Source organism: Pongo abelii, chromosome 6, assembly GCF_028885655.2.
Source record: "Pongo abelii isolate AG06213 chromosome 6, NHGRI_mPonAbe1-v2.0_pri, whole genome shotgun sequence".
In the NCBI taxonomy this organism is placed as follows: domain Eukaryota; kingdom Metazoa; phylum Chordata; class Mammalia; order Primates; family Hominidae; genus Pongo; species Pongo abelii.
In genome coordinates this window covers 1,485,659-1,509,616 of record NC_071991.2, presented here as the reverse complement: position 1 = coordinate 1,509,616, position 23,958 = coordinate 1,485,659, and the positions used below count along the sequence as shown (strand labels likewise).

At 64.4% G+C, this 23,958-nt stretch overlaps 1 protein-coding gene across 4 annotated transcripts in view; it reads left to right on the top strand.

The window, feature by feature from the left end:
- INTS1 (integrator complex subunit 1) overlaps positions 1 to 23,650 on the top strand; it is a 36,769-nt gene extending 13,119 nt beyond the window's left edge. For 2 of the 4 annotated variants that reach the window (XM_024241278.3, XM_063725859.1), the window contains exons 17-48: positions 1,959 to 2,050; positions 2,237 to 2,297; positions 3,854 to 4,051; positions 4,362 to 4,491; positions 4,703 to 4,882; positions 5,030 to 5,179; positions 6,325 to 6,504; positions 6,592 to 6,696; positions 7,727 to 7,894; positions 7,993 to 8,104; positions 11,185 to 11,346; positions 12,225 to 12,371; positions 12,780 to 12,878; positions 13,271 to 13,395; positions 14,173 to 14,427; positions 14,984 to 15,143; positions 15,363 to 15,503; positions 15,947 to 16,130; positions 16,210 to 16,333; positions 16,998 to 17,122; positions 17,259 to 17,346; positions 17,440 to 17,666; positions 17,825 to 17,948; positions 19,055 to 19,188; positions 19,545 to 19,737; positions 20,212 to 20,339; positions 20,721 to 20,833; positions 21,520 to 21,633; positions 22,264 to 22,334; positions 22,679 to 22,770; positions 22,948 to 23,057; positions 23,211 to 23,650. In XM_024241278.3, coding sequence (XP_024097046.1) covers positions 1,959 to 2,050; positions 2,237 to 2,297; positions 3,854 to 4,051; positions 4,362 to 4,491; positions 4,703 to 4,882; positions 5,030 to 5,179; positions 6,325 to 6,504; positions 6,592 to 6,696; positions 7,727 to 7,894; positions 7,993 to 8,104; positions 11,185 to 11,346; positions 12,225 to 12,371; positions 12,780 to 12,878; positions 13,271 to 13,395; positions 14,173 to 14,427; positions 14,984 to 15,143; positions 15,363 to 15,503; positions 15,947 to 16,130; positions 16,210 to 16,333; positions 16,998 to 17,122; positions 17,259 to 17,346; positions 17,440 to 17,666; positions 17,825 to 17,948; positions 19,055 to 19,188; positions 19,545 to 19,737; positions 20,212 to 20,339; positions 20,721 to 20,833; positions 21,520 to 21,633; positions 22,264 to 22,334; positions 22,679 to 22,770; positions 22,948 to 23,057; positions 23,211 to 23,326 — 4,408 coding nt within the window. In that variant the 3' untranslated portion in view covers positions 23,327 to 23,650. The remainder of the gene's footprint in view (positions 1 to 1,958; positions 2,051 to 2,236; positions 2,298 to 3,853; positions 4,052 to 4,361; positions 4,492 to 4,702; positions 4,883 to 5,029; positions 5,180 to 6,324; positions 6,505 to 6,591; positions 6,697 to 7,726; positions 7,895 to 7,992; positions 8,105 to 11,184; positions 11,347 to 12,224; positions 12,372 to 12,779; positions 12,879 to 13,270; positions 13,396 to 14,172; positions 14,428 to 14,983; positions 15,144 to 15,362; positions 15,504 to 15,946; positions 16,131 to 16,209; positions 16,334 to 16,997; positions 17,123 to 17,258; positions 17,347 to 17,439; positions 17,667 to 17,824; positions 17,949 to 19,054; positions 19,189 to 19,544; positions 19,738 to 20,211; positions 20,340 to 20,720; positions 20,834 to 21,519; positions 21,634 to 22,263; positions 22,335 to 22,678; positions 22,771 to 22,947; positions 23,058 to 23,210) is intronic. The other 2 variants (XM_054545728.2, XM_054545729.2) reach the window with 2 other exon arrangements.
- Positions 23,651 to 23,958: the final 308 nt, after the last annotated feature.

Below are 23,958 nucleotides of genomic sequence, written 5' to 3'. Positions count from 1 at the left end.
TTGACCTCCTAAAGTGTTGGGGTTACAGGTGTGATGAGCCACACTGCGCCTGGCCAGAAGTTTTCAATTTTGAGCAAATCCAATTTTACCTATTTTTCTTTAGTTTCTGTGCTTTTGTGTCATGTCTAAGAAACTGTCGCCTAGTCTAGGGTCATGGAGATTTAATTCTGTGTTTTCTGTCGAGGGTTTTATAGTCCCACCTCTTACATTCAGGTCTTTGAGCCACTGTGACATAGTTTTCATGGTGTGAGGCAGGGGTCCGGCTTCATTCCTCTGTGTGTGGCCATCCAGCTGTCCCAGCACCGCTGTTGAAAGCCTGTCTTTCCCTGATGAGGTTCTCTTGGCTTCGTGTCGAAAGTCGCACCCATGTGGGTTGTTCCTGGACCTCACTTCCGTCCTGTGGACCCACGTGGGCAGCACAGAGCTCGCCTTTGGGGAGGCCCGATCGTCTTCGTGCTGCTGCTGCTGCTGCTGTGTGTGCTTTGACGTTGTACCTAGGACGCTGGGGCTGCCCCACGCTCCCGAAGCCCTCCTCCCGTTTTCTCCAAGGAATGTTATAGTTTGGTGCTCAGTCTCGGGAGTCTGTCATCCACTTGGTGTGTGGTGTTTGGTGGGGCCCCGCTTCATTCTGTTGGTTGGTTCTGGTTGTCGCAGTACTGCTGTTGAGAGGGCTGTTCCTGCGCCTTGGGCTGTCTTGGTGCCCTGTTGGTGGTCTGTTGCGCCTAACTGTGAGGGTTGACCTCTGGACTCTTGTTGCATGTAGGTAAGAGGGTTGACCTCTCAACTCAGCTCCATTCTGTCCGTTTGCACGTCCGTTCTGTCCGTCTATGTGTCCATCCTCTATAAGGGCTGAGTTTTACAATTGGGAAGTGCGTTTTCCAACTTTGTTCTTTCCCAGGATTGTTTTGGCTGTTCTAGGTCCTTTCATTTCCATGTGAATTTCAGGGTGAGCTTGTCAATTTCTGCAAAACAGATGACTGGGATTTCGAGGGAGACAGTGTGGAATCCGTGGGTCAGTCTGGGGAGTACCACCATGTCAGTGAGGCCACGCCCTGTGATCCGTGCACGTGGGAGGGTTTCCCTTTATCCAGAGCCGACACCCTTTCAGGGGTGTCCATTTATCCGGAGCCGACACCCTTTCAGGGGTTCCCATTTATCCGGAGCCGACACCCTTTCAGGGGTTCCCGTTTATCCGGAGCCGACACCCTTTCAGGGGTTCCCGTTTATCCGGAGCCGACACCCTTTCAGGGGTTCCTGTTTATCCGGAGCCGACACCCTTTCAGGGGTTCCCGTTTATCCGGAGCCGACACCCTTTCAGGGGTGTCCCTTTATGCAGAGCTGACACCCTTTCAGTAGCGTCTTGGAGTTTTGGTTGGACGCACTTCGGAATCCCGCACTGCACCCGAGCCTCGCCTGCTCTCTGATACTGCAGTCGAGCTTCTCCTGCCTCTCTCTGCTTCGGCAGCTGCTGCCCACTCTGCTTTCTGATGTGGTCTTTCCCACTTGGCAGCCTCCGCATGTGGCTCCAGGCAGTGTCTTCATTCACATCTGTCTCACAGCTAGGATCCGTTTCCTCACCTGAGGGGCCCGTGCTTTGATTTAATTGTGTCGTTACAATAATTCCATCTCAGTGGTTCCTGGGGTGGTGTCTGTTATCTCATGTAGAGGATAAAAATCATTGACACTTAATGAACATTTATCATGTATCCACCACCGCTCCCGTTTTGTAGAAGAGAAACAGAGACTTAGAAAGGTTAAGGACAGAGCTGGAGTCGGGCCTGGACAGGGAGCCCAGAGCCAGGCTCAGGCACATGCTTGGACAGGTGTCATTGGAGGGCAGTCCCGGGAGGAGCTGGGAGCCAGCACCGTCCCTGCCTCAGCTTTGCCACCTGGCCCGGCCGATCCTTGGCGCTGAGCTTGGTGCGCTGGGCCTGAGTTGGGGTGCCCCTGCTTTCCAGGTACCAGCCTCCGAACCTCGCCATCTCTACCCTCTACTGGAAGGCCTGGCCCCTCCTGCTGGTCGTCGCCGCATTCAACCCGGAGAACATCGGTGAGCCTCTGCTGACCGCCCCACGCGCACACGTGGCCCTGCTGGTCCTTATTCCTTTGGGGCAGTTTGTCTGTTGGGACTTGGGATGAGCCCAGCTGGGGATGAGAGGAGGAGCTGGGAGAGGCAGGGGTCACACGCCTGGTGCCCAGGGGAGCCTGGCCAGCCCCACACCCTCCGGTTCCCTAGGCCTGGCTGCGTGGGAGGAGTACCCGACCCTGAAGATGCTCATGGAGATGGTGATGACCAAGTGAGTCCGCACGTCCCCTCGGCGGGCGGGCCCGGGGCGGGGAGCAGGGCCTGAAGTGAGTGTGCACGTCCCCGTCCCCTCGGTGGGCCTGGGGCGGGGAGCAGGGCCTAGGGCCTGAAGTGAGTGCGCACGTCCCCTTGGTGGGCCAGGGGCGGGGAGCAGGGCCTGAAGTGAGTGCGCATGTCCCCTCGGCGGGCCCGGGATGGGGAGGAGGGCCTGAAGTGAGTCCGCAGATCCCCTTGGCGGGCCCAGGATGGGGAGCAGGGCCTGGTCTTGTTCCGCCGGGGCTGAGTTCCCTGCTGTTTCTTGGGCCCTGCTGCATCTGTGTCTTCCGTTGACTCATGGACCTGAGCTTCTGGATCGAAGCCTGGTGCACTTTGTTCTCTTCTCTTTCCCTTGCCGGGAGAGGGGGTGTGGATTGAGGCGGCATCACGGAGGCCAGCAGGGAGGTCTGCAGGCACCCCCAGCTCTCCTGGGCAGCGCTTATGCTGCCCACAGGAGTGGGGACCGGGCAGGCTGGGGGTGGTGCGATGCTGGAGGACATGGCAAGAGAATCCGGCCAGAGATGGGTTAGACAGGATGGAGCCAGGCCCAGTGGTCCAGGTGGGCTTTAACACCTGCGTGGGATCAGCAGTGGGTGAGCCTCAAGGACAGTTCAGTGCAGGTGGGATGAGAGGCAGCACAGCCTGCCTAGGAGACGCCCAGGGCTCACCACCAGCTGTGCCTGGCAGCATTGGTGCCCACACAGGGCGAGGGCCGATGAGCTCTGGGGCCAGCATCCTAGCTCACCAGTGAGGGCACCACACCAAGGGCAGTGGCCAAGGTGAAGGGGCGCCCGAGGCTGTGGCATCTTAGGGACGGGGAGTGTGTGTGGCCCTGGTATTGTGGGGACCAGGTGTGTGTGTGTCTGTGGCATTGGGATCGGGTACGTGTGGGGCTGTTGCACTGTGAGGACTGGGCATGTGTCTGCCCGTGGTTTTGTGGGGACTGGGTGTGTGTCTGCCTGTGCGTTGTGGGGAGTGGGCGCGTGTGTGTCCTGAGGTGGGAGGCACAGCTGCTTCCCCCCGCCTCTGAAGGAGCAGACTGCCTTTGGGGCCTTGGGGACAGAGCTCAGATTAGAGCGGCCATGGGGAGTTGGGTTTTGGAACACGCCGAAGCCACGTGTGCCTCTGTAGGCAAGAGAGTCCCTGCCCTGCAGGTCTGTCCCTGGATGGGGCAGGCGGAGCCTGCATGGCCATCAAACTAGGCTGTGCTCCCAGCATAGGTGGCGTGGAAGGGGAGGTGGCCTGGGAGGAGGCCAGGTTCTGACACCGCCGGCCTTGGCTCTGGTGAGGGCAGGCATGCTACCTGTTGAGGACGAGGCAGCGCCGTGGCTTCTCTCTGTGGTCTCAGCTCTGACAGCCCTGTGGATGCTCCCGGGCGCCCTGTGCTCCTGACTGCTGTGCAGCAGGCAGCAGCAGCCATAGGGGTTTTACCCTCCTTGACCCTGAGCGTGGTCCACTGGGAGTGAGCCCTTCATGGGGGGCAGGGTGACACGCTCCCTCGTCTGGCCCTAGCAACTACTCCTACCCGCCGTGCACCCTGACGGATGAGGAGACCCGGACGGAGATGCTGAACCGTGAGCTGCAGACCGCCCAGCGGGAGAAGCAGGAGATCCTGGCCTTCGAGGGGCACCTGGCGGCCGCGTCCACCAAGCAGACCATCACGGAGAGCAGCAGCCTCCTCCTGTCGCAGCTCACCAGCCTGGACCCCCAGTATGCAGCCCACACAGCCCCGCCCCGCGCCTGCCGTCGGGACCTGTGGGTGGTTGGTGTGGGTGGGACAGAGGCTGAAGGAGCAGGCGGAGCCGACCGCACTGCGGCAGACCCTGAAAGGCCCATGGAGCCCCGTCCCCACGTCCCTGGCTTACTGCCGTGGGGCCAGGCCTTGGGGACATCCCAGGTCAGGACAGGTTGCTCGTCTCGGGCTGTCGGCTGCCCCTCGAAGCAGGGATTGGGGGAGGAGGGGTTCTGGGGGTGATCTGCTCAGGGCGTGCTGACGCACCGTATCCCCTGTGACCCTCAGAGGACCCCCTCGGAGGCCTCCCCCTCACATCCTGGATCAAGTGAAAAGCCTCAACCAGTCCCTCCGCCTCGGGCACCTCTTGTGCCGCAGCCGAAACCCCGACTTCCTCCTCCACATCATCCAGCGGCAGGTGAGTGCCGAGGCTCCAGGAGGTAGAGATGGTGGTCTCGGGAGGCCCGGAACCTTCTGGAGGCCTTGGTGGCCAGAAGGACACACCTGGATGGGGGGCCCATGAGCTGGCTGCTGTGTGTCGCCCTTTCTGGCTCCGTGGTCACCTGGGGGGCTGGTGGCAGGTGTTGGGCCTGGAAGGTGCTGAACGGGGGCCACTGTCGCCTGCCCAGGCCTCCTCGCAGTCCATGCCCTGGCTGGCAGACCTGGTACAGTCCAGCGAGGGCTCCCTGGACGTGCTGCCCGTGCAGTGTCTGTGCGAGTTCCTGCTGCACGATGCTGTGGATGATGCTGCCTCCGGGGAGGAGGACGATGAGGGCGAGAGCAAGGAGCAGAAGGCCAAGAAGCGGCAGGTCAGGGCCGCCCACCCCGCATCCCCCCCCGCCTCTCACCCCGCACCCCGTCAGGGCCGCCTGTGCTTGAGCCCACCAGCCGCGCACCCCACGTCCCACCCGCCTGGCCCGTCACCTGCACCCCTGAGAGCCTCCTCCTCCTTGCAGAGGCAGCAGAAGCAGCGGCAGCTGCTGGGCCGCCTGCAGGACCTGCTCCTGGGCCCGAAGGCTGATGAGCAGACCACATGTGAGGTGCTGGACTACTTCCTGCGGCGCCTCGGCTCCTCCCAGGTGGCCTCCCGCGTGCTGGCCATGAAGGTGAGGTGGGGGTGGGCCTTTTTGCGCACCCTCTTCATGCTTCAAATGAGTAGGCTGGGGGCCGGGCGCGGTGGCTCATGCCTGGAATCCCAGCACTTTGGGAGGCCAAGGGGATCACCTGAGGTCAGGAGTTGGAGACCAGCCTGGCCAACATGGTGAAACCCCGCCTCTATTAAAAATAGAAAAAATTAGCTGGGCGTGGTGGCGGGCGCCTGTAATCCCAGGTACTCTGGAGGCTGAGGCAGGAGACTCGCTTGTACCCGGGAGGCGGAGGTTGAGGTGAGCCAAGATCGTGCCATTGTACTCCAGCCTGGGCAACAAGAGTGAAACTCCATCTTAGAAAAAAAAATAAATAAATGAAAAATAAGTGAAATGAGTAGGCCTGGCGCGGTGGCTTGCTCTTGTCATCCCAGCACTTTGGGAGGCCGAGGTGGGAGCATCACTTGAGTCCAGGAGTTTGAGACCAGCCTGGGCAACACAGGGAGATCCCATCTCTACAAAAACTGAGAAGATTAGCTGGGTGTGGTAGTGTGTGCCTGTGTTCCCAGCTACTCGGGAAACTGAGGCAGGAGGATCGCTTGAGCCCAGGAGTTTGAGACCAGCCTGGGCAACATAATGATACCCATCTCTACAAAAAATAAAAGATGAGAAAAATGAGCTGGGTGTGGCAGCATGCACCTGTGGTCCCAGCCACTTGGGAGGCTGAGATGGGAGAATCACTTGAGGCTGCAGTGAGCTGTGATCACACCACTGCACTCCAGCCTGGGCAACAGAATGAGACCCTGTCTTAAAAAGGAAAAGTAAAAATCAAATGAGTGTTCAGTTCACCCCGACTGTATTTTAAGTTCCTTCCCTGCGTAGGAGGGACGTGCTAGTGAAACGTGAAGGTGGACCCTGCCGCCTGCCTGGTGTTCCTTTCTTGCTGGTGACGGGAAGGTCCAGAGTGGCTTCAGAAACTTGAACAGAAGCATTTAACAGAAAGAGCTCAGTGTTGTTTTTCCCTTTTACCTGCGGCCTCTCGCCTGGGAAGCAAGTGCCACATTCTCCTCGGGGCTCTGAGGGCACCATGCGTGTGCTCCCAGGGCCGGGGTGAGACCCTGCCCGCGCTGCCGAAAGCCGGCCCAGCTCATGCGTGTCTGCCACAGGGTTTGTCGCTGGTGCTTTCGGAGGGCAGCCTGCGGGACGGGGAGGAGAAGGAGCCCCCCATGGAGGAGGATGCGGGGGACACAGATGTGCTGCAGGGCTATCAGTGGCTGCTGCGGGACCTGCCCCGCCTGCCTCTGTTCGACAGCGTCAGGAGCACCACAGCCCTGGCCCTGCAGCAGGTGAGGGCGCTGACCGGGGCCGTGGCGGGGAGGGATGAGAAGGCCACAGCCCTGCCCTGGTGCCACTCAGACCACCCTCCCCTCCAGGCAATCCACATGGAGACTGACCCCCAGACCATCAGCGCCTACCTAATTTACCTGTCCCAGCACACGCCTGTGGAGGAGCAGGCCCAGCACAGCGACCTGGCCCTGGTGAGGCAGCGGGGCCAGCCAGCAGTGTGTCCCTGGGGAGGGGACGGGGCCAGCCAGCAGTGTGTCCCTGGGGAGGGGACGGGGCCAGCCAGCAGTGTGGCCCTGGGGAGGGGACGGGGCCAGCCAGCAGTGTGGCCCTGGGGAGGGGACGGGGCCAGCCAGCAGTGTGGCCCTGGGGAGGGGACGGGGCCAGCCAGCAGTGTGGCCCTGGGGAGGGGACGGGGCCAGCCAGCAGTGTGGCCCTGGGGAGGGGACGGGGTCAGCACAGAGACCCCGCCCTGGGGAGGGTAAGGGGCGAGTGGTGCAGTGCCCTGGGCTGGCGGCGGCTTGGGCCGCAGGAAGGCATTGAGGGTGGGAGGGCCGTCACGGCCTCTGTGCTGGGACCTCTATGACTCTGTGGCCACCTGTGTCCCTTCCTTAGTCACCACTCACTCCCTGGAGCCTCACTCCCCAGACCCTGAAGAGGCGAAGCCGCAGGGGTGAGGGTGCCTTGTTCACAGCAGGGTGGAATCTGAGCCATCAGCCCTCTCCCCGACGCCAGGAGGGTTTGGGCTGTGGGCCCAGGTCACCGGGCACCTGCCCGCTGTCCTCAGCATCTCTAGCTCACATGTGTGGCGCTGACTCCCATCTTCTCTCCTGTGCTGTCCTTCTCTGCTGGGCTTCTTCTGACTTTGCGCCACCGTCCTCTTGTCCACAACCCGCGCTGTGACCTGGTGAAAGTTCATGGTCCGAGTCCTTAGGGAACGAGCGATAGGTGGACAGATGGAGGCTGCCGGGCAGAGGGCAGCAGCGTCCGCTTTCAGGGCCTGGTCATGGTCCCTGGCTGTGAGAGTCGTGTCCTCCCTCCCCCCTGGAGTGTCCAACCCAGCTCTGGTCATCTCCCCTGGCAGCCTGCGGCTGAGTGAGGGTCTGCGGTGCCGCAGGCCCTGCTTAAGATCCCAGTGAGGGCGTGCCCGCGACGAGGCCGCCCCAGCTGGCCGGAGAGCAGAGCTGTCTCGGAGCCTCTGACGCCTCCCTGTCCACACACCAGGATGTGGCCCGGCTGGTCGTGGAGCGCTCCACCATCATGTCCCACCTCTTCTCGAAGCTCTCCCCGAGTGCCGCGTCGGACGCCGTGCTGAGCGCTCTGCTGTCCATCTTCTCGCGCTACGTGAGGCGCATGCGGCAGAGCAAGGAGGGCGAGGAGGTCTACAGCTGGGTGAGGCTGCGTGGCGTGCTCGGTGCCCGCTTGGTGCCCTCGGCACTGGCTCTGGGTCCCCGAACCTCACGGCCCTGACTCCACCTCCTTTCCCACAGTCGGAGTCTCAGGACCAGGTCTTCCTACGCTGGAGCAGCGGAGAAACAGCCACCATGCACATCCTCGTGGTCCATGCCATGGTGATCCTGCTGACACTGGGCCCGCCGCGAGGTGAGCCGCCACAGGCCCCGGGAGGGGCAGCTTCGTGCCAGGCGGGCCACGGCCCTGACCACACCCAGCGGCTTCCGCGTCCTTGCCTTGCTTCTGGGTGGGAAGCCCCCCAGCCCTTCCACCCTGTGTCCCGGCTTCTCTCCTAAAGAGGAGGCTGCAGTCCGTCCCGCGTGTCTCTGAGCACTTGGTGGACGCGTGGGAGATCCCCACGTGGTGGGTCCTCCCAGCCTGTAGAGCTCTGAGCTGGAGGGCCTGGTACAGCCTGGGGTCAGAGTCCTCACTGCCCCAGCCTAACCGTGTAGGCCTGTGGTGCCTGGGAGGCAGCAAACTCGGGATTTCACCGTGTGGCGGTGCGACATGAGGCTGCCAGGCAAGCGGGTCCTCTCCCTGGGGCCCAAGCGTGTGACCCTGAGGACGCCCTGGCCAGCACAGTGTTTGGAACCCGGCGCCTACCCAGCCATGCCGTCTGCGGCCGCCGCCTTCCCCTTTACTCCTGGCTGACAGCAGGAACTGCTCCCACGTTCACCCCATTGTGTCTGTCAGTGGGGGAAGGGGTGGAACCCTCTTGCTGGGGTTCGGGTGGACGTGGGTGGGCGGTGCCAGGGTGGTGACCCCTGTTGGGAGGCAGATACAGTCACAGGCGTCGCCCTTGGGAAGGGCAGCTGGGGAAGCTGGCCCTATGTGGGCCTGGGCCTGTGGGGTTTCCCATTGGCTTTGTGGAGCCAGAGAACTGGATGGGACCTGGTTCAGCCAAGCAAAGCCCCGAGGGCAGGGGCCGGACAGGGACACGCACATGTCCCCTTGGCCAAGACAAAATGGCAGTGATGCTGCTTGCCTTCCTGCAGCGTCTGTGAGGATCAGATGCGTGCACGGGAGCCCCGTGCTCCTCCCCGCGTACACCTACGCACACATCCACACACAGCAAGTGCTCACCGAGCACGGGAGCCCCGTGCTCCTCCCCGCGTGCACCTACGCACACATCCACACACAGCAAGTGCTCACCGAGCACGGGAGCCCCGTGCTCCTCCCCGCGTGCACCTACGCACACATCCACACACAGCAAGTGCTCACCGAGCACGGGAGCCCCGTGCTCCTCCCCGCGTGCACCTACGCACACATCCACACACAGCAAGTGCTCACCGAGCACGGGAGCCCCGTGCTCCTCCCCGCGTGCACCTACGCACACATCCACACACAGCAAGTGCTCACCGAGCACGGGAGCCCCGTGCTCCTCCCCGCGTGCACCTACGCACACATCCACACACAGCAAGTGCTCACCGAGCACGGGAGCCCCGTGCTCCTCCCCGCGTGCACCTACGCACACATCCACACACAGCAAGTGCTCACCGAGCACGGGAGCCCCGTGCTCCTCCCCGCGTGCACCTACGCACACATCCACACACAGCAAGTGCTCACCGAGCACGGGAGCCCCGTGCTCCTCCCCGCGTGCACCTACGCACACATCCACACACAGCAAGTGCTCACCGAGCACGGGAGCCCCGTGCTCCTCCCCGCGTGCACCTACGCACACATCCACACACAGCAAGTGCTCACCGAGCACGGGAGCCCCGTGCTCCTCCCCGCGTGCACCTACGCACACATCCACACACAGCAAGTGCTCACCGAGCACGGGAGCCCCGTGCTCCTCCCCGCGTGCACCTACGCACACATCCACACACAGCAAGTGCTCACCGAGCACGGGAGCCCCGTGCTCCTCCCCGCGTGCACCTACGCACACATCCACACACAGCAAGTGCTCACCGAGCACGGGAGCCCCGTGCTCCTCCCCGCGTGCACCTACGCACACATGCACACACAGCAAGTGCTCACCGAGCACGGGAGCCCCGTGCTCCTCCCCGCGTGCACCTACGCACACATCCACACACAGCAAGTGCTCACCGAGCACGGGAGCCCCGTGCTCCTCCCCGCGTGCACCTACGCACACATGCACACACAGCAAGTGCTCACCGAGCACGGGAGCCCCGTGCTCCTCCCCGCGTGCACCTACGCACACATCCACACACAGCAAGTGCTCACCGAGCACGGGAGCCCCGTGCTCCTCCCCGCGTGCACCTACGCACACATCCACACACAGCAAGTGCTCACCGAGCACGGGAGCCCCGTGCTCCTCCCTGCGTGCACCTACGCACACATCCACACACAGCAAGTGCTCACCGAGCACGGGAGCCCCGTGCTCCTCCCTGCGTGCACCTACGCACACATCCACACACAGCAAGTGCTCACCGAGCACGGGAGCCCCGTGCTCCTCCCTGCGTGCACCTACGCACACATCCACACACAGCAAGTGCTCACCGAGCACGGGAGCCCCGTGCTCCTCCCTGCGTGCACCTACGCACACATCCACACACAGCAAGTGCTCACCGAGCACGGGAGCCCCGTGCTCCTCCCTGCGTGCACCTACGCACACATCCACACACAGCAAGTGCTCACCGAGCACGGGAGCCCCGTGCTCCTCCCTGCGTGCACCTACGCACACATCCACACACAGCAAGTGCTCACCGAGCACGGGAGCCCCGTGCTCCTCCCTGCGTGCACCTACGCACAGCATCCACACACAGCAAGTGCTCACCGAGCACGGGAGCCCCGTGCTCCTCCCTGCGTGCACCTACGCACAGCATCCACACACAGCAAGTGCTCACCGAGCACGGGAGCCCCGTGCTCCTCCCTGCGTGCACCTACGCACAGCATCCACACACAGCAAGTGCTCACCGAGCACGGGAGCCCCGTGCTCCTCCCTGCGTGCACCTACGCACAGCATCCACACACAGCAAGTGCTCACCGAGCACGGGAGCCCCGTGCTCCTCCCTGCGTGCACCTACGCACAGCATCCACACACAGCAAGTGCTCACCGAGCACGGGAGCCCCGTGCTCCTCCCTGCGTGCACCTACGCACAGCATCCACACACAGCAAGTGCTCACCTAGCACGGGAGCCCCGTGCTCCTCCCAAGTCTCGGTTTCCCCCTCGGGAGAGGAGGTGCCTTTAGCCTTGGCACCAGCTGTGCTTGGGGCTGGGCTCCTGGCAGGTCTGAAGGCCGCTCACCCGTTGTCCTTCCTGAAGCCGACGACAGCGAGTTCCAGGCCCTGCTGGACATCTGGTTTCCGGAGGAGAAGCCACTGCCCACCGCCTTCCTGGTGGACACGTCGGAGGAGGCGCTGCTGCTTCCTGACTGGCTGAAGCTGCGCATGATCCGTTCTGAGGTGCTCCGCCTGGTGGACGCCGGTACGGCCCAGGCTGGGCTCGGGTGGGAGCTGCCGACTCGGGGGTCCCGGGCCCCTTGCCTGCTCCTCGTGGGGCTGGGCAGCCTCCGGCTGTGGCAGAGGAGAAGACTGGCCAGGTAGCCTCAGGGGATCCTGCAGATCATATATCCTGGCCACAGCAGGCTGTGCTGGACCCTGGGAGGAGACCTAGGGCAGCCTGTGCTGGCCCCGTCCGAGAGGGTCTTACTCTCAGGCTCAGGGGTCTAGAGTGAGAAACAGGTCCTGGATGGAAAAAAGAGAAAGTGGTCTGCGGTTGGAGAGGAGGAGGGGAAGTAGTGGGGCCTCTGGGGTCCCTGAAGGATTTGGGGGTTGGGAGCTGCAGCTGGGGACCCCAGCAAGGGCTGAGCAAGGGGCCTGGGCCCACGTAGGTCAGTAGGGCTGGTGCCTGCTGACAGTGAGGAGACATGGGGGGCACCTTGGTGAGTGAGTGGGGCTGGCTCTGGAAACCCATGACTGCCAAGGGGTCTAGGCTGTTGTGTGCCCCCGGGAGCCGCCAATGGCTTCGGGGCAAGAGCGCTGCCCTGAGCACTGAGAGGAGATAGTCACAGCAGCCTGCGCGCAGCTTGGGAAGTGTACTGCGCCGTGCCACCATAGGCCCTCTGGAGCGCCCACCCACCCCTGGGGACGGGGTCCACACAGCTGCCATCCAGGGCTCAAGGCGGTCCCGAGCTGCTGCCCCCTTGTGCGGCCCCAGGTCTCGGGTGGGGTCACTGAGCCCACGTGGCCCAGGGTCTCAGGTGGGTGGGGTCACTGCGCACAGGCAGCCCCAGGTCTCGGGTGGGGTCCCGAGTGCGCATTGCCCGGGTTTTGGGTGGCGTTACGGAGCGCGTGCACCCTCAGCCCTGCAGGACCTGGAGCCGCAGCAGCTGCTGCTGTTCGTGCAGTCGTTTGGCATCCCCGTGTCCAGCATGAGCAAACTCCTCCAGTTCCTGGACCAGGCAGTGGCCCACGACCCCCAGACTCTGGAGCAGAACATCATGGACAAGAGTAAGATGCCGGGGACCCGCGGAGTGGGTTCATACACGCTGACCGAGCCCCAGCCCGGCCAGGCTTTTGGGGCCTGGGTGCGAGCGGGTGGGTGATCCGAGGTCGGGTGGGTGTGGGTGGCACTCGAGGGCAGGCTTAGAGCTGTGTGTTGGTGAGGCTGGCACAGTCAGGAGGGAGCCAAGGCCTGGGCCTGCCCCAACCCTGGGTCCAGGCACCCCCTAGGGCCGTGTTTTGAGCTTGGAGGGAGCTCCTGGGGCCTCAGTACTGACTGAGCCCACCCAGCTTCTGAAGTCCTTAGGAAGCGCTGGTGACTGTGGGGGCATCTCCAACTCTGGTTTCTGTGGAGAGGGAAGGACCTGCTCCCTGGCCCCTGGCCGCGCCCAAGTGTGACCCTGCTACTGTTTGCAGATTACATGGCCCACCTGGTGGAGGTCCAGCATGAGCGAGGCGCCTCCGGAGGCCAGACTTTCCACTCCCTGCTCACAGCCTCCCTGCCGCCCCGCCGAGGTACTGGGGAGGGGTGGGGCCAGCACACAGACCCAGCCTGGGGAGGGGTGGGGCCGGCACACAGACCCAGCCTGGGGAGGGGGACGGGGCCTGCACAGCCACACAGGGCAGTGCACACTTGCTGATGCCACCTGAGAGGGGCCCCCACAGAAGCTCTCAGCCTGTCTTTGGGCAGCGTTTGCCTCTGGCCAGCATGCAGCTTCCTGTTCAGAGTCTTGAGATCCCTGTGGTCCTGAGCGAGACTTGGGGTCCTTGGGGAGCACAGAGCCCAGGTCTGAGCTCCCTCCTGGGTGACAGTCCCCGGGGCTGGACTTGCCATGGCTTGCACAGTTCCCACCGCTGGAAGCTGGTCAGAAAGTGTCCAGCCACTGACGGTTCTCCTGTCTCTGCAGACAGCACAGAGGCACCCAAACCAAAGAGCAGCCCAGAGCAGCCCATAGGCCAGGGCCGGATTCGGGCGGGGACCCAGCTCCGGGTGCTGGGCCCTGAGGACGACCTGGCTGGCATGTTCCTCCAGGTAGCGATGCTGCTGCATGTGGGTCTCCACCTGCAGCCCCTCTTCCTCTGTGCAGCCTCCCCTGCCGCCTCACACGCACAGCGGCCTTTACACACGTGACCGCCTGACCCTGGCATGCTGCACACGCACAGCGGCCTTTACACGCGTGACCGCCTGACCCTGGCAAGCTGCACACGCACAGCGGCCTTTACACGCGTGACCGCCTGACCCTGGCACGCTGCACACGCACAGCGGCCTTTACACGCGTGACCGCCTGACCCTGGCACGCTGCACACGCACAGCGGCCTTTACACGCGTGACCGCCTGACCCTGGCAAGCTGCTTTCACGTAACACCCCCATGCTCTCAGACGGAGGCTCAGGCCAACATTGGGGAAGGGGGTCACCCTGCACCCTCCCTGCCATCCTTGCACACCCCTCTGCGCAGGGCACCCGGTTTGATGCGTGCAGAAGCTGAGGTTGCAGGTCTGGCCTGAGGTCTGGCTGTTGGAGCCGGGGATCCTGCAGGCCTCACCGCCTCCTAATGGAGAACCTAGTGGTCCCTGGGCAGGCTCTGGACACCTTTGTCCTCTGGGGCAGCTCCTGGGTGTTGGGGTCCCTCACCCCTCCCCATCACAGGTCTCAAGGGCCCTGGGCCACTCAGGCCACAAGGTGGGGGCTACAAATGAACAGGGACATGATGGGACGCGGTTGTGGCACGGAGCTGCACCGGGTGCTTAGCCTCTCCGCTGTGCTCCTCCTCCTCCGCTTCCTCCTGACACTGGCCTTCCCTGTTCCAGATCTTCCCGCTCAGCCCGGACCCTCGGTGGCAGAGCTCCAGTCCCCGCCCCGTGGCCCTTGCCCTGCAGCAGGCCCTGGGCCAGGAGCTGGCCCGCATCGTCCAGGGCAACCCCGAGGTGCCGGGCATCACGGTGCGTGTCCTGCAGGCCCTCGCCACCCTGCTCAGCTCCCCACACGGCGGCGCCCTGGTGATGTCCATGCACCGCAGCCACTTCCTGGCCTGCCCACTGCTGCGCCAGCTCTGCCAGTACCAGGTGCCCGGGTGTGGGCCTCTCGGGTGGGAGGAGGGAGGAGGGCAGTGAGGGCTCTGCTTCCTGCAGGACGGCCCAGGTATCCTGTGACTGCTCCTCTGTGGGTCTCGGGTCTCAGTTTCTAAGTGAGAAAGGACAGTGCCCCAGGGAGTGGCGGCGGTGGGGCCCCGTTTTTGCAGTGAACATTCCCCCGGGATGGAAGGTGGGGGCGGTGCGGCGTCCGCCTGTTCGCACCACCCAGGCTCAGCGCTCCTGCCTTGCTTTCCCCATCTGCTGGTGCCTGGGACTGTGTTTTACTTGTGTGTCTGTATTTATTTTTTCCTTTGAACCGCGTGGGAGCCCTCACCAGCAGGGGGGTTTTGAAAGGGTCTCTGTGAGGTCATCTGGGCCCGTGCAGGGGAGGCACCGTTTCAGGCAGGAGGCGGGATGAGGTTGGGCCAGGCCCCAAGTGCCGGTCGCGGCAGGTCTCAGCAGCCTCATGGCCCCTGCCCTGGACTTCGGGTTCTGGGTCCCCGTGTGTCGTCTGCCAGGGTAGCCACGTGCCACTTTGTCCCCGCAGCGCTGTGTGCCGCAGGACACCGGCTTCTCCTCGCTCTTCCTGAAGGTGCTCCTGCAGATGCTGCAGTGGCTGGACAGCCCCGGCGTGGAGGGCGGGCCCCTGCGGGCACAGCTCAGGATGCTTGCCAGCCAGGCCTCAGCTGGGCGCAAGCTCAGCGATGGTGAGGACCGCGCCGGACTGGCAGATGGCTGGGGGGCACTGGACGGGGGCTCACTCAGAGTGGCCAAGCTGCCTGGCACCCCGAGGCCCAGGCAGTGGCTTGGGGGGTGGGTACCCGTGTGGACCCAGGGGAGCCCTTCTACTGTGGGGCCTCCCTGGATGGGGTACACCGATGGGATGAGGGCTGGAGCCACAGGGCACTCACACAGACCTCCCACAGTGCGAGGGGGGCTCCTGCGCCTGGCCGAGGCCCTGGCCTTCCATCAGGACCTGGAGGTGGTCAGCTCCACTGTCCGTGCCATCATCGCCACCCTAAGGTCTGGGGAGCACTGCAGCGTGGAGCCAGAGCTGATCAGCAAAGGTACCTTCCTGGCCCCGTCCGTTTGGGCCACTGGGGCCCTGGGAAGACCCAAACCTGAGGCTCCTTCTTGCTGCCCAGTGGGGGACAGACAGTGGCTGCTCAGCACTGTCCCCGGAAAGTGCCCACAGAGGTCCCCTCCCAGATGGCTCAGGGCAGGGCCTCTTGAGAATGAGTTGGAGCTTCCACCTTGGGGGGCCCCCGATCACTGCTGCACCCGGCAAAGTGAGCCCCGGTCCCGGACGCACTCTCCAGCCCCTGCTGCACTCTCCTCTCCGGCCCCGGCCACACTCTCCGTTCCTGGCCGCACTCTCTGGCCCCAGCTGGGCTCTGCTCTTGTGTCCCACACACGCTAACCCCACACCCCACCCTGGCTAGCCCACACCCACTCAGCGGCACCCCCCCGACCTGGGAGTGACCCACATGTCTCTCTGTCCCTTGCGCAGTCCTCCGGGGGCTGATCGAGGTGAGGTCCCCCCACCTGGAGGAGCTGCTGACCGCGCTCTTCTCTGCCACTGCGGATGCTGCCTCCCTGTTTCCAGTCTGTAAACCCGTTGTGGTGGTGAGCTCCCTGCTGCTGCAGGAGGATGAGCCCCTGGCTGGGGGGAAGCCAGGTGCAGACGGTGGCAGGTGAGCTGGGGTGCTGCACATGGCCAGGGCGGGCAGGCGGGCGGCACCAGCCCCTCCCTGAGCCACCTTCTCCCTGCAGCCTGGAGGCCGTGCGACTGGGGCCCTCGTCAGGCCTCCTGGTGGACTGGCTGGAAATGCTGGACCCCGAGGTGGTCAGCAGCTGCCCCGACCTGCAGCACAGGCTGCTCTTCTCCTGGAGGAAGGTGGGTGGCACCCAGCTTCAGCACGGGGACCCACCCTGGGGTAAAGGCTCTTCCTGACCTGAAGTGCAGCATCCTTGGCCTAGGCGAGCCTTGCAGGGGCCCCAGCACCCCCCCTGCTCTCAGGCCATGTGTCCCTGTAGCAACCCAGAGGAAGGGTAGGTCCCCCAATGGCCCAGAGGAAGGGTAGGTCCCCCAATGGCCCTAGCAGAACCCAGGCCAGGGTCACAGTCACCTGTGGACCAGCACTGTGACCAGCCAGATGTAGGGATGGGGTGGGTGGATGGCGTGGGGTCAGCCCTGCCAAACCCTGTAGATCATGTAGGGGCCTCCATCTTCCCAAAGGGAATGGGGCTGTGGCCAGGAGAAGGGAGGGCAGGTGCTGGGCTCCCCATGTCCTCCGCAGGGGAGGGATGGCCTCACCAGAGAGGCTGCATGGAGCCCCGGGCACCTCCGCTCTGCGGCATGGCTCCAGTGGGAAGAGGCGGGGAGGTGCTGTGCAGCCACCAGGAGGGGCTCTCCAGCACCACATGACGGGGCCAGTGTCACCGGCAGCGCCCCAAGCCTCGGCTCTCTGAGTGGCTCATTGGGGAAGCTGTCAGCTGACCTCAGCAGAGCCTGCCATTGGTCCAGGTGAGGCCATCCGGGCTTCTTCCTCCCTCCGCAGGGCAAAGGTCAGGCCCAAGTGCCCTCGTTCCGCCCCTATCTCCTGACCCTCTTCACGCATCAGTCCAGCTGGCCCACGCTGCACCAGTGCATCCGAGTCCTGCTGGGCAAGAGCCGGGAGCAGAGGTGGGCGCCTCCCTGTCCCCAACCTGGGCTGCGTGCACGCTGGCCTTCACAAGAACTCTCCTAGCGCCGGCTCTGACTGGTATCTCCCACGCTGAGACGAGACACCTCGTGCTCTGGAACCCGTGCCTCCCCACAGGTTCGACCCCTCCGCCTCTCTGGACTTCCTCTGGGCCTGCATCCACGTTCCTCGCATCTGGCAGGGGCGGGACCAGCGCACCCCGCAGGCAGGTCTTGGGAGGGTGGCCCATCCGGGAGAGGGGACGGCCCATCCGGGAGAGGGGGTGGCGCTCCGGGGCTGACGTGGGCATCCGTTACAGAAGCGGCGGGAGGAGCTGGTGCTGCGGGTACAGGGCCCGGAGCTCATCAGCCTGGTGGAGCTGATCTTGGCCGAGGCGGAGACGCGGAGCCAGGATGGGGACGCAGCCGCCTGCAGCCTCATCCAGGCCCGGCTGCCCCTGCTGCTCAGCTGCTGTCGTGGGGACGATGAGAGCGTCAGGAAGGTGACGGAGCACCTGTCAGGCTGCATCCAGCAGCGGGGAGACAGGTGCTCAGGCCCCCCAGCCCCAGATGCTGCCTGGGAGTGAGCCATGGAGGGGGTCGAGGCCCAGCCCCTGGGTGGGTTCCCATCACACCTGGTCCCGTCCGCCCACCCCTGTCACTGGGGCCCCGTCCGCCTGGTGAGCCCCGCTCCACCTCTTCCAGTGTGCTAGGCAGGCGCTGCCGAGACCTCCTCCTGCAGCTCTACCTACAGCGGCCGGAGCTGCGGGTGCCCGTGCCTGAGGTCCTACTGCACAGCGAAGGGGCTGCTAGCAGCAGCGTCTGCAAGGTGAGGGCACAACTCTGCCGCTCCCTGCCGCTGTCCCAGGTGCCCTGGCCTGGCGAGGAGGGAGGGCGGAGACCACCGTGTGCATGGCTGTCGCCGGCTTCCCCTCTTGCCCCTTCCCGGTCCGCGCCGCCCTGTGGCCCTGTGGGTTTGTCTGTATTGAGTTTTATACCGAGGGAGCCTGTGGGTGCTCTGCTCGCACAGTCTGGAGAGTCGTGGTGTTGTGGGCACTGAGTGGCCTGCCATTGTGTGGATCGGCCGTTGGTTTATCTGTTCACCTGCTGGTGGACGTGGGGTCACGTTCAGTTTGGGGCAGTGACAGCTGCTGGGGACTCGTTCACGGCTCTTGGTGGACGGCTGCGTCTGCTCCTCTCCAGTGACCCTTGTGGGGAGGGCTGGGCCTCCCATACCCGCTTCCCCACCGCAGGCCGGACCCTGCAGCCTGTCTTCTGCTGGTACCACAGAGGGCAGCTGACTTTTTCTAATCATTTCTGCATGTGGTTTTTTTCACTTATATGTCATTTTATTCGTTGAAATCACACTTGATGTGCAGTTTTGTGGGGGGTTTTTGAGGCAGGGTGTCTGTTGCCAAGGCTGGAGTGCAGCGGCACCATCATAGCTCACTGCAGCCTCAACCTCTTGTGCTCAAGTGAGCCTCCCACCTCAGCCTCCCGAGTAGCTGTGACCACAGGCACGTGCCACCACACCCAGTTAATCTTTTTGTATTTTTAAAAATAGAGAGGGGTCTCGCCACGTTGCCCAGGCTAGTCTTGAACTCCTGGGCTCTGGTGATCTTCCTGCCTCGGCCTCACAGATGACAGGTGTGAGCCACCGCGCCTGCCTGGCCGATGTGTAGTTTTGGCTTGTTTCCCGCTCATTGTATCATTTGGTGTTGAGCTTTGCTTTTATTCTGTGTGGGGTTTTCCCAGAGGCTGGCTATGGCTTGCCTGCCCTCCTCCCGAGGTGCTCACGGAAGCCATAAGGAGCCAGTTCCTCTGCTCATGGCGTGCCACGCGGTGGATCGCGGCCACAGCTGGCGACCAGGCTGAGTGTGGGTGGGCAAGTGAGGGGAGCCAGCGGCCCCGGCCTCAGAGCACCCCTCCCTGCAGCTGGACGGACTCATCCACCGCTTCATCACACTCCTTGCGGACACCAGCGACTCCCGGGCGTTGGAGAACCGAGGGGCGGATGCCAGCATGGCCTGCCGGAAGCTGGCGGTGGCGCACCCGCTGCTGCTGCTCAGGTGCTGGCCCAGAAGCCCTGCCCTCACCAGACGCTGGTTTAACCAGGGGGGTCTGTGGCTCTCCAGCCTGGGCAACAAGAGCGAAACTCCGTTTCAGACAAAAAACAACAAAAAAAAGCACGTTCCCATGGGCTGAGGTTGACCGAGGGAAGTCAGAGGCCTGAGCTGGGCCTCAGGTGGGAGGAGCTCGGTGGGCATCAGAGAGGGGCGATCTCATCCCCACCTCCTAGGGCAGGGGGGTGGTGTTGGGGGCAGCACGGGGTCTGGCTCCCAGGGCAGGCAGTGGGGCCTTCCTGGGGACGTGCGCCAGGTGAGCCCGCCGGCCGGGGCTGACTGAGCCCTCACCGTGCCCACAGGCACCTGCCCATGATCGCGGCGCTCCTGCACGGCCGCACCCACCTCAACTTCCAGGAGTTCCGGCAGCAGAACCACCTGAGCTGCTTCCTGCACGTGCTGGGCCTGCTGGAGCTGCTGCAGCCGCACGTGTTCCGCAGCGAGCACCAGGGGGCACTGTGGGACTGCCTGCTGTCCTTCATCCGCCTGCTGCTGGTGTGTGCTCCCGCCGCCCGCCCTCGCGCTCCTTTCCGCTCCCTCTGCCCTGGCCCAGGCCTGCCTCACCCACCCGGGGAGGAACTGGGAGGACCTCTGCAGCCAGGGCCCAGGCCAGGCCACCTGCCCTGGGGACCAGCTCCCACCCTGGGAAGCCCCTGCCTGATGCCCCTCATGTGCCTGGGGGGCCCACGTCCTTCAGAAGCCCAGCCCAGACCCTCCGTGCTGCTCTCTGCGTGTTGCTTGTGGCACCTCGAGCCCCTCATCCATCTGGGCACACGCCCCATACAGCCACGTCCACACCCTGACAGGCCATGCCGGCCACCCTCGGGCCTGTGACGCCCCAGTGGTTGGCAGAGGGGGCTCGTTGGCTGTGGGGTCCATGCCCTGAGGCTCTGGGAGCAGATGGGAGCACAGGCTCTGTTTTGGCCCCGCGGGGCAGAGCAGCTCGAGGGTGCCGCTTTTGCTTTGCAGAATTACAGGAAGTCCTCCCGCCACCTGGCGGCCTTCATCAGCAAGTTTGTGCAGTTCATCCATAAGTACATCACCCACAACGCCCCAGCAGGCATCTCCTTCCTGCAGAAGCACGCCGACCCGCTCCAGTGAGTGCCCATGGGCTGCAGGGAAGCCTCGGGCCTCTGGCAAGGGTCCAGCGGGGTCTGGAGGGTGTTCCTGAGAAGGCCGTGTTGTGTCAGATATGCTGCTCCTGAGGCCGGGGAGGGCTGCTGAGCGTGGTGCTCATCCCAGGGCACAGAGGCCGCCCCACCCTGTGCCGGAGCCGTCTGAACCCACCCCTGCAGCTCTCTGGCTCTGTGTCCCGTTCCACGCACACGTGGCTTCCCCGTCCGGCCCTCCCCCTGAGCGTCCTGGCCTCTCCTGTGTGCCTGTGTCCACGCGCTCTCATGTCGCCCTAATTTGACCCCTGACCCAGCCTTCCGCCTGCCAGTGTCTTCCTCCCAGGTGAAAGCATCTTCTCTCCCCAGCGACCTGTCCTTCGACAACAGTGACCTGGTGATGCTGAAATCCCTCCTTGCAGGGCTCAGCCTGCCCAGCAGGGACGACAGGACTGACCGAGGCCTGGACGAAGAGGGCGAGGGTGAGTGGGGCTGCCAGGGGCTGCTGGAAGCAGCTGCGGAACAGTCCTACAGGGCCTGGTTTTCCCAGCTGCACAGCCAGCCCTGGGCCGTCCGAGGCGTCCCGATGGGGGCTGTGTGAGCCTGGGACCTTGCTGGCTGGCCCCTGGCCCACCTCACGGGGATGAAGCACTGACTGGTGCCTGACAGAGCATCAGCACACCTGCCCCCGGCACATCGCCCGGCCCCGCCAAATGGCCCTCCCCACCCCCCCCGCCCCCGGCACATCCACCGTCCACCAGCGCTTGTCCGAGGTGTCCCACTCCAGGAAGCCTCCCCTGGTCCTACTGGGCAGGGCTTGTCCTTGGTTTTTCCCTGCCTGAGGTGACATGGCACCGTAGCACGTCTCTCCTGTGCTGCCAGAAGAGTGCCAGGCCCGGGTTCCAAGGGGCCGTCCTGTCTCGTGCCCAGTGGGTCCTGGCCCACGTTGCGAGAAACCCAGCAGGGAGAGACTCGCAGAGGTGCATGCGCCGGATCCAAAGGCAGCTCCCGGCTCCTGGCTCCACCCCATTTGTGGAGCGCTGCTGTGTGCGGGCACCTTGGGAGCCTGGGCAGTGGCCGCTGTGCTCTCGGGAGGGCAGGTCCTGGTGCCTCAGTGTGGCACGTCCTGCCGCTCCTGCCCTCCTGCAGCACTGTCGCTGTCTTCCAGAGGAGAGCTCAGCCGGCTCCTTGCCCCTGGTCAGCGTCTCCCTGTTCACCCCTCTCACTGCAGCCGAAATGGCCCCCTACATGAAGCGGCTTTCCCGGGGCCAAACGGTGGAGGGTGAGTCAGGCCCTGCTTCACCCACGCCAGGTCAGCTCCCTGGGTCCCATGGGGCTGCAGGCAGCAGCCAGCAGCCATCTGGGCACTGACTTCGGCGTGACCCGGCCCACGCTGGGCTGTCGGTGGGTGGGCTGTTCCTCACAGTGGGGAGCAACCCCAGAGAGGGCCTTAGAAACTCAGGGGCCCAGGGGAGCTGGAGGTGGCTGCTCTGCTTCAGACACAGCAAAAAGCAGGGGAGCCCCCTAAGGTGGTGGGGGTGCGGCAGGAAGAGGTCAGGCAGGTGGGCAGGACCAGCGAGTGGGCAGGACCGGTGGCCGCCGTCAGAGGACAGCCAAGGCCAGGCGGCCCGGATGGAGTTGGGCCGTGGGGACACTTGGTGCTAAGAGCACCCTGGATATGGGGCCGCCGTGAGGGGTCAACCCCTCTCCTTGGAGGCCACTAGTAGGGGCAGGCCCGGGCATTTGTGGAGCTTGGGGGCAGGTGACTACCTGGGGCGTCACTGGGCTCATGCTTTCCAGTGCTTTCTGTCCTGTGGTGCTCGGGGCCTTGCTCCCTCTGGGTGGCTGGGGTGGGGTAGGCAGAGGTCTGCCTGGGCCCTTGAGCTCTGGCCTGGCTCTCTCTCTGTGTCAGATCTGCTGGAGGTTCTGAGTGACATAGACGAGATGTCCCGGCGGAGACCTGAGATCCTGAGCTTCTTCTCGGTAAGCTGGATGGGGCTGAGGGAGAGCTGGGAGGAGCCATTCCCTTGGGGAACCCCAGCAGGGCCACCACCCCAACATGGCGTGCCTGCGCTGAGCCCCAGGAGTCCTCTGAGGCTGGGCTTCCGGTGGGGCCCTAGCCCAGGTGTTCACAGTCAAGCTGCTGCCAGGGCAGGCCCACCTTCAGCCCCGGGCTGGGACTGGCGAATGGCACATGCGTCCTGCCTTCTGGATAGGAGCCTAGGGTCCCTGCCGTTGCCGCCAACCATCACGAGACTAAGAGGTGAAGGGGCCTCGATGGGGGCTGGACCCCCTGGTCACACACCTCCCACCTTTCCCCCGGTCAGACCAACCTGCAGCGGCTGATGAGCTCGGCCGAGGAGTGTTGCCGCAACCTCGCCTTCAGCCTGGCCCTGCGCTCCATCCAGAACAGCCCCAGGTGAGGCCACCGCCGGCCTCTGTCCCACCGCCACTGCTGGGCCCTGCTAACCCAGGTCACCGCTTGACCCGCCTGGTGGCCACACTAGGCTTCCAGGCGGCTCAGCTCGCCCTGTCGGGTGGGGGTCTGGCGTGGGCACAGGGCGGAGGTTCCCACTAAAGTGCGTGGCTCTTTCAGCATTGCAGCCGATTTCCTGCCCACGTTCATGTACTGCCTGGGCAGCCAGGACTTTGAGGTGGTGCAGACGGCCCTCCGGAACCTGCCCGAGTACACTCTCCTGTGCCAAGGTGAGGACTGGTCCCCCGCCCGGGGCCCTGGCAGCCCTCGGGGAGTCCGGAGGTGTGTCCCCCGAGAGCTGGCTCTTGGGAGTCCCGAGGTCTGGTCACTGCGGCCAGGATGTTGCGGCCAGCGTGACGTGCAGGGCCCCGTCTCCCCCACAGAGCATGCGGCTGTGCTGCTGCACCGGGCCTTCCTGGTGGGCATGTACGGCCAGATGGACCCCAGCGCGCAAATCTCCGAGGCCCTGAGGATCCTGCATATGGAGGCCGGGATGTGAGCCTGTGGCAGCCGACCCCCCTCCAAGCCCCGACCCGTCCCGTCCCCGGGGATCCTCGAGGCAAAGCCCAGGAAGCGTGGGCGTTGCTGGTCTGTCCGAGGAGGTGAGGGCGCCGAGCCCTGAGGCCAGGCAGGCCCAGGAGCAATACTCTGAGCCCTGGGGTGGCTCCGGGCCGGCCACTGGCATCGGGGGCCGTCCACCAAGCCCTCATTCACCTTCTGGGCCACAGCCCTGCTGCGGAGCGGTGGGTGACGTGGCCCAGCGTGTGCAGGATCCCACCGGGCATGGCCTGGGCTGGTTTTGAATGAAACGACCTGAACTCTGTGTGTACTCTCTGGTGTCCTGTGTCGCTCTCTGGCCAGTGAGAGCCTCAAGGACCCTGGCCTTGGCTCCCCAGCCCCACAGCGCAGGGAGTTGAGCAGGGTCCTGGGAGGTGGAGACCAAGGCCAGGCCGGGCTCTCCTTTGGGCCAGCAGTTCCCGCAGGTGTCGAGGGTCGGGGGATGCTGCCCGCTTGCCGCCCCCGCCCCCTGTCACGGTCTCCCAGTCAAGTGCTGGCCCTGGGCCCTGCCTGGCCTCGAGTCCTCTGCCACGGGGTCGGCCTCTGTTGAGTGAGTCCAGCCTTGTCAGGCTG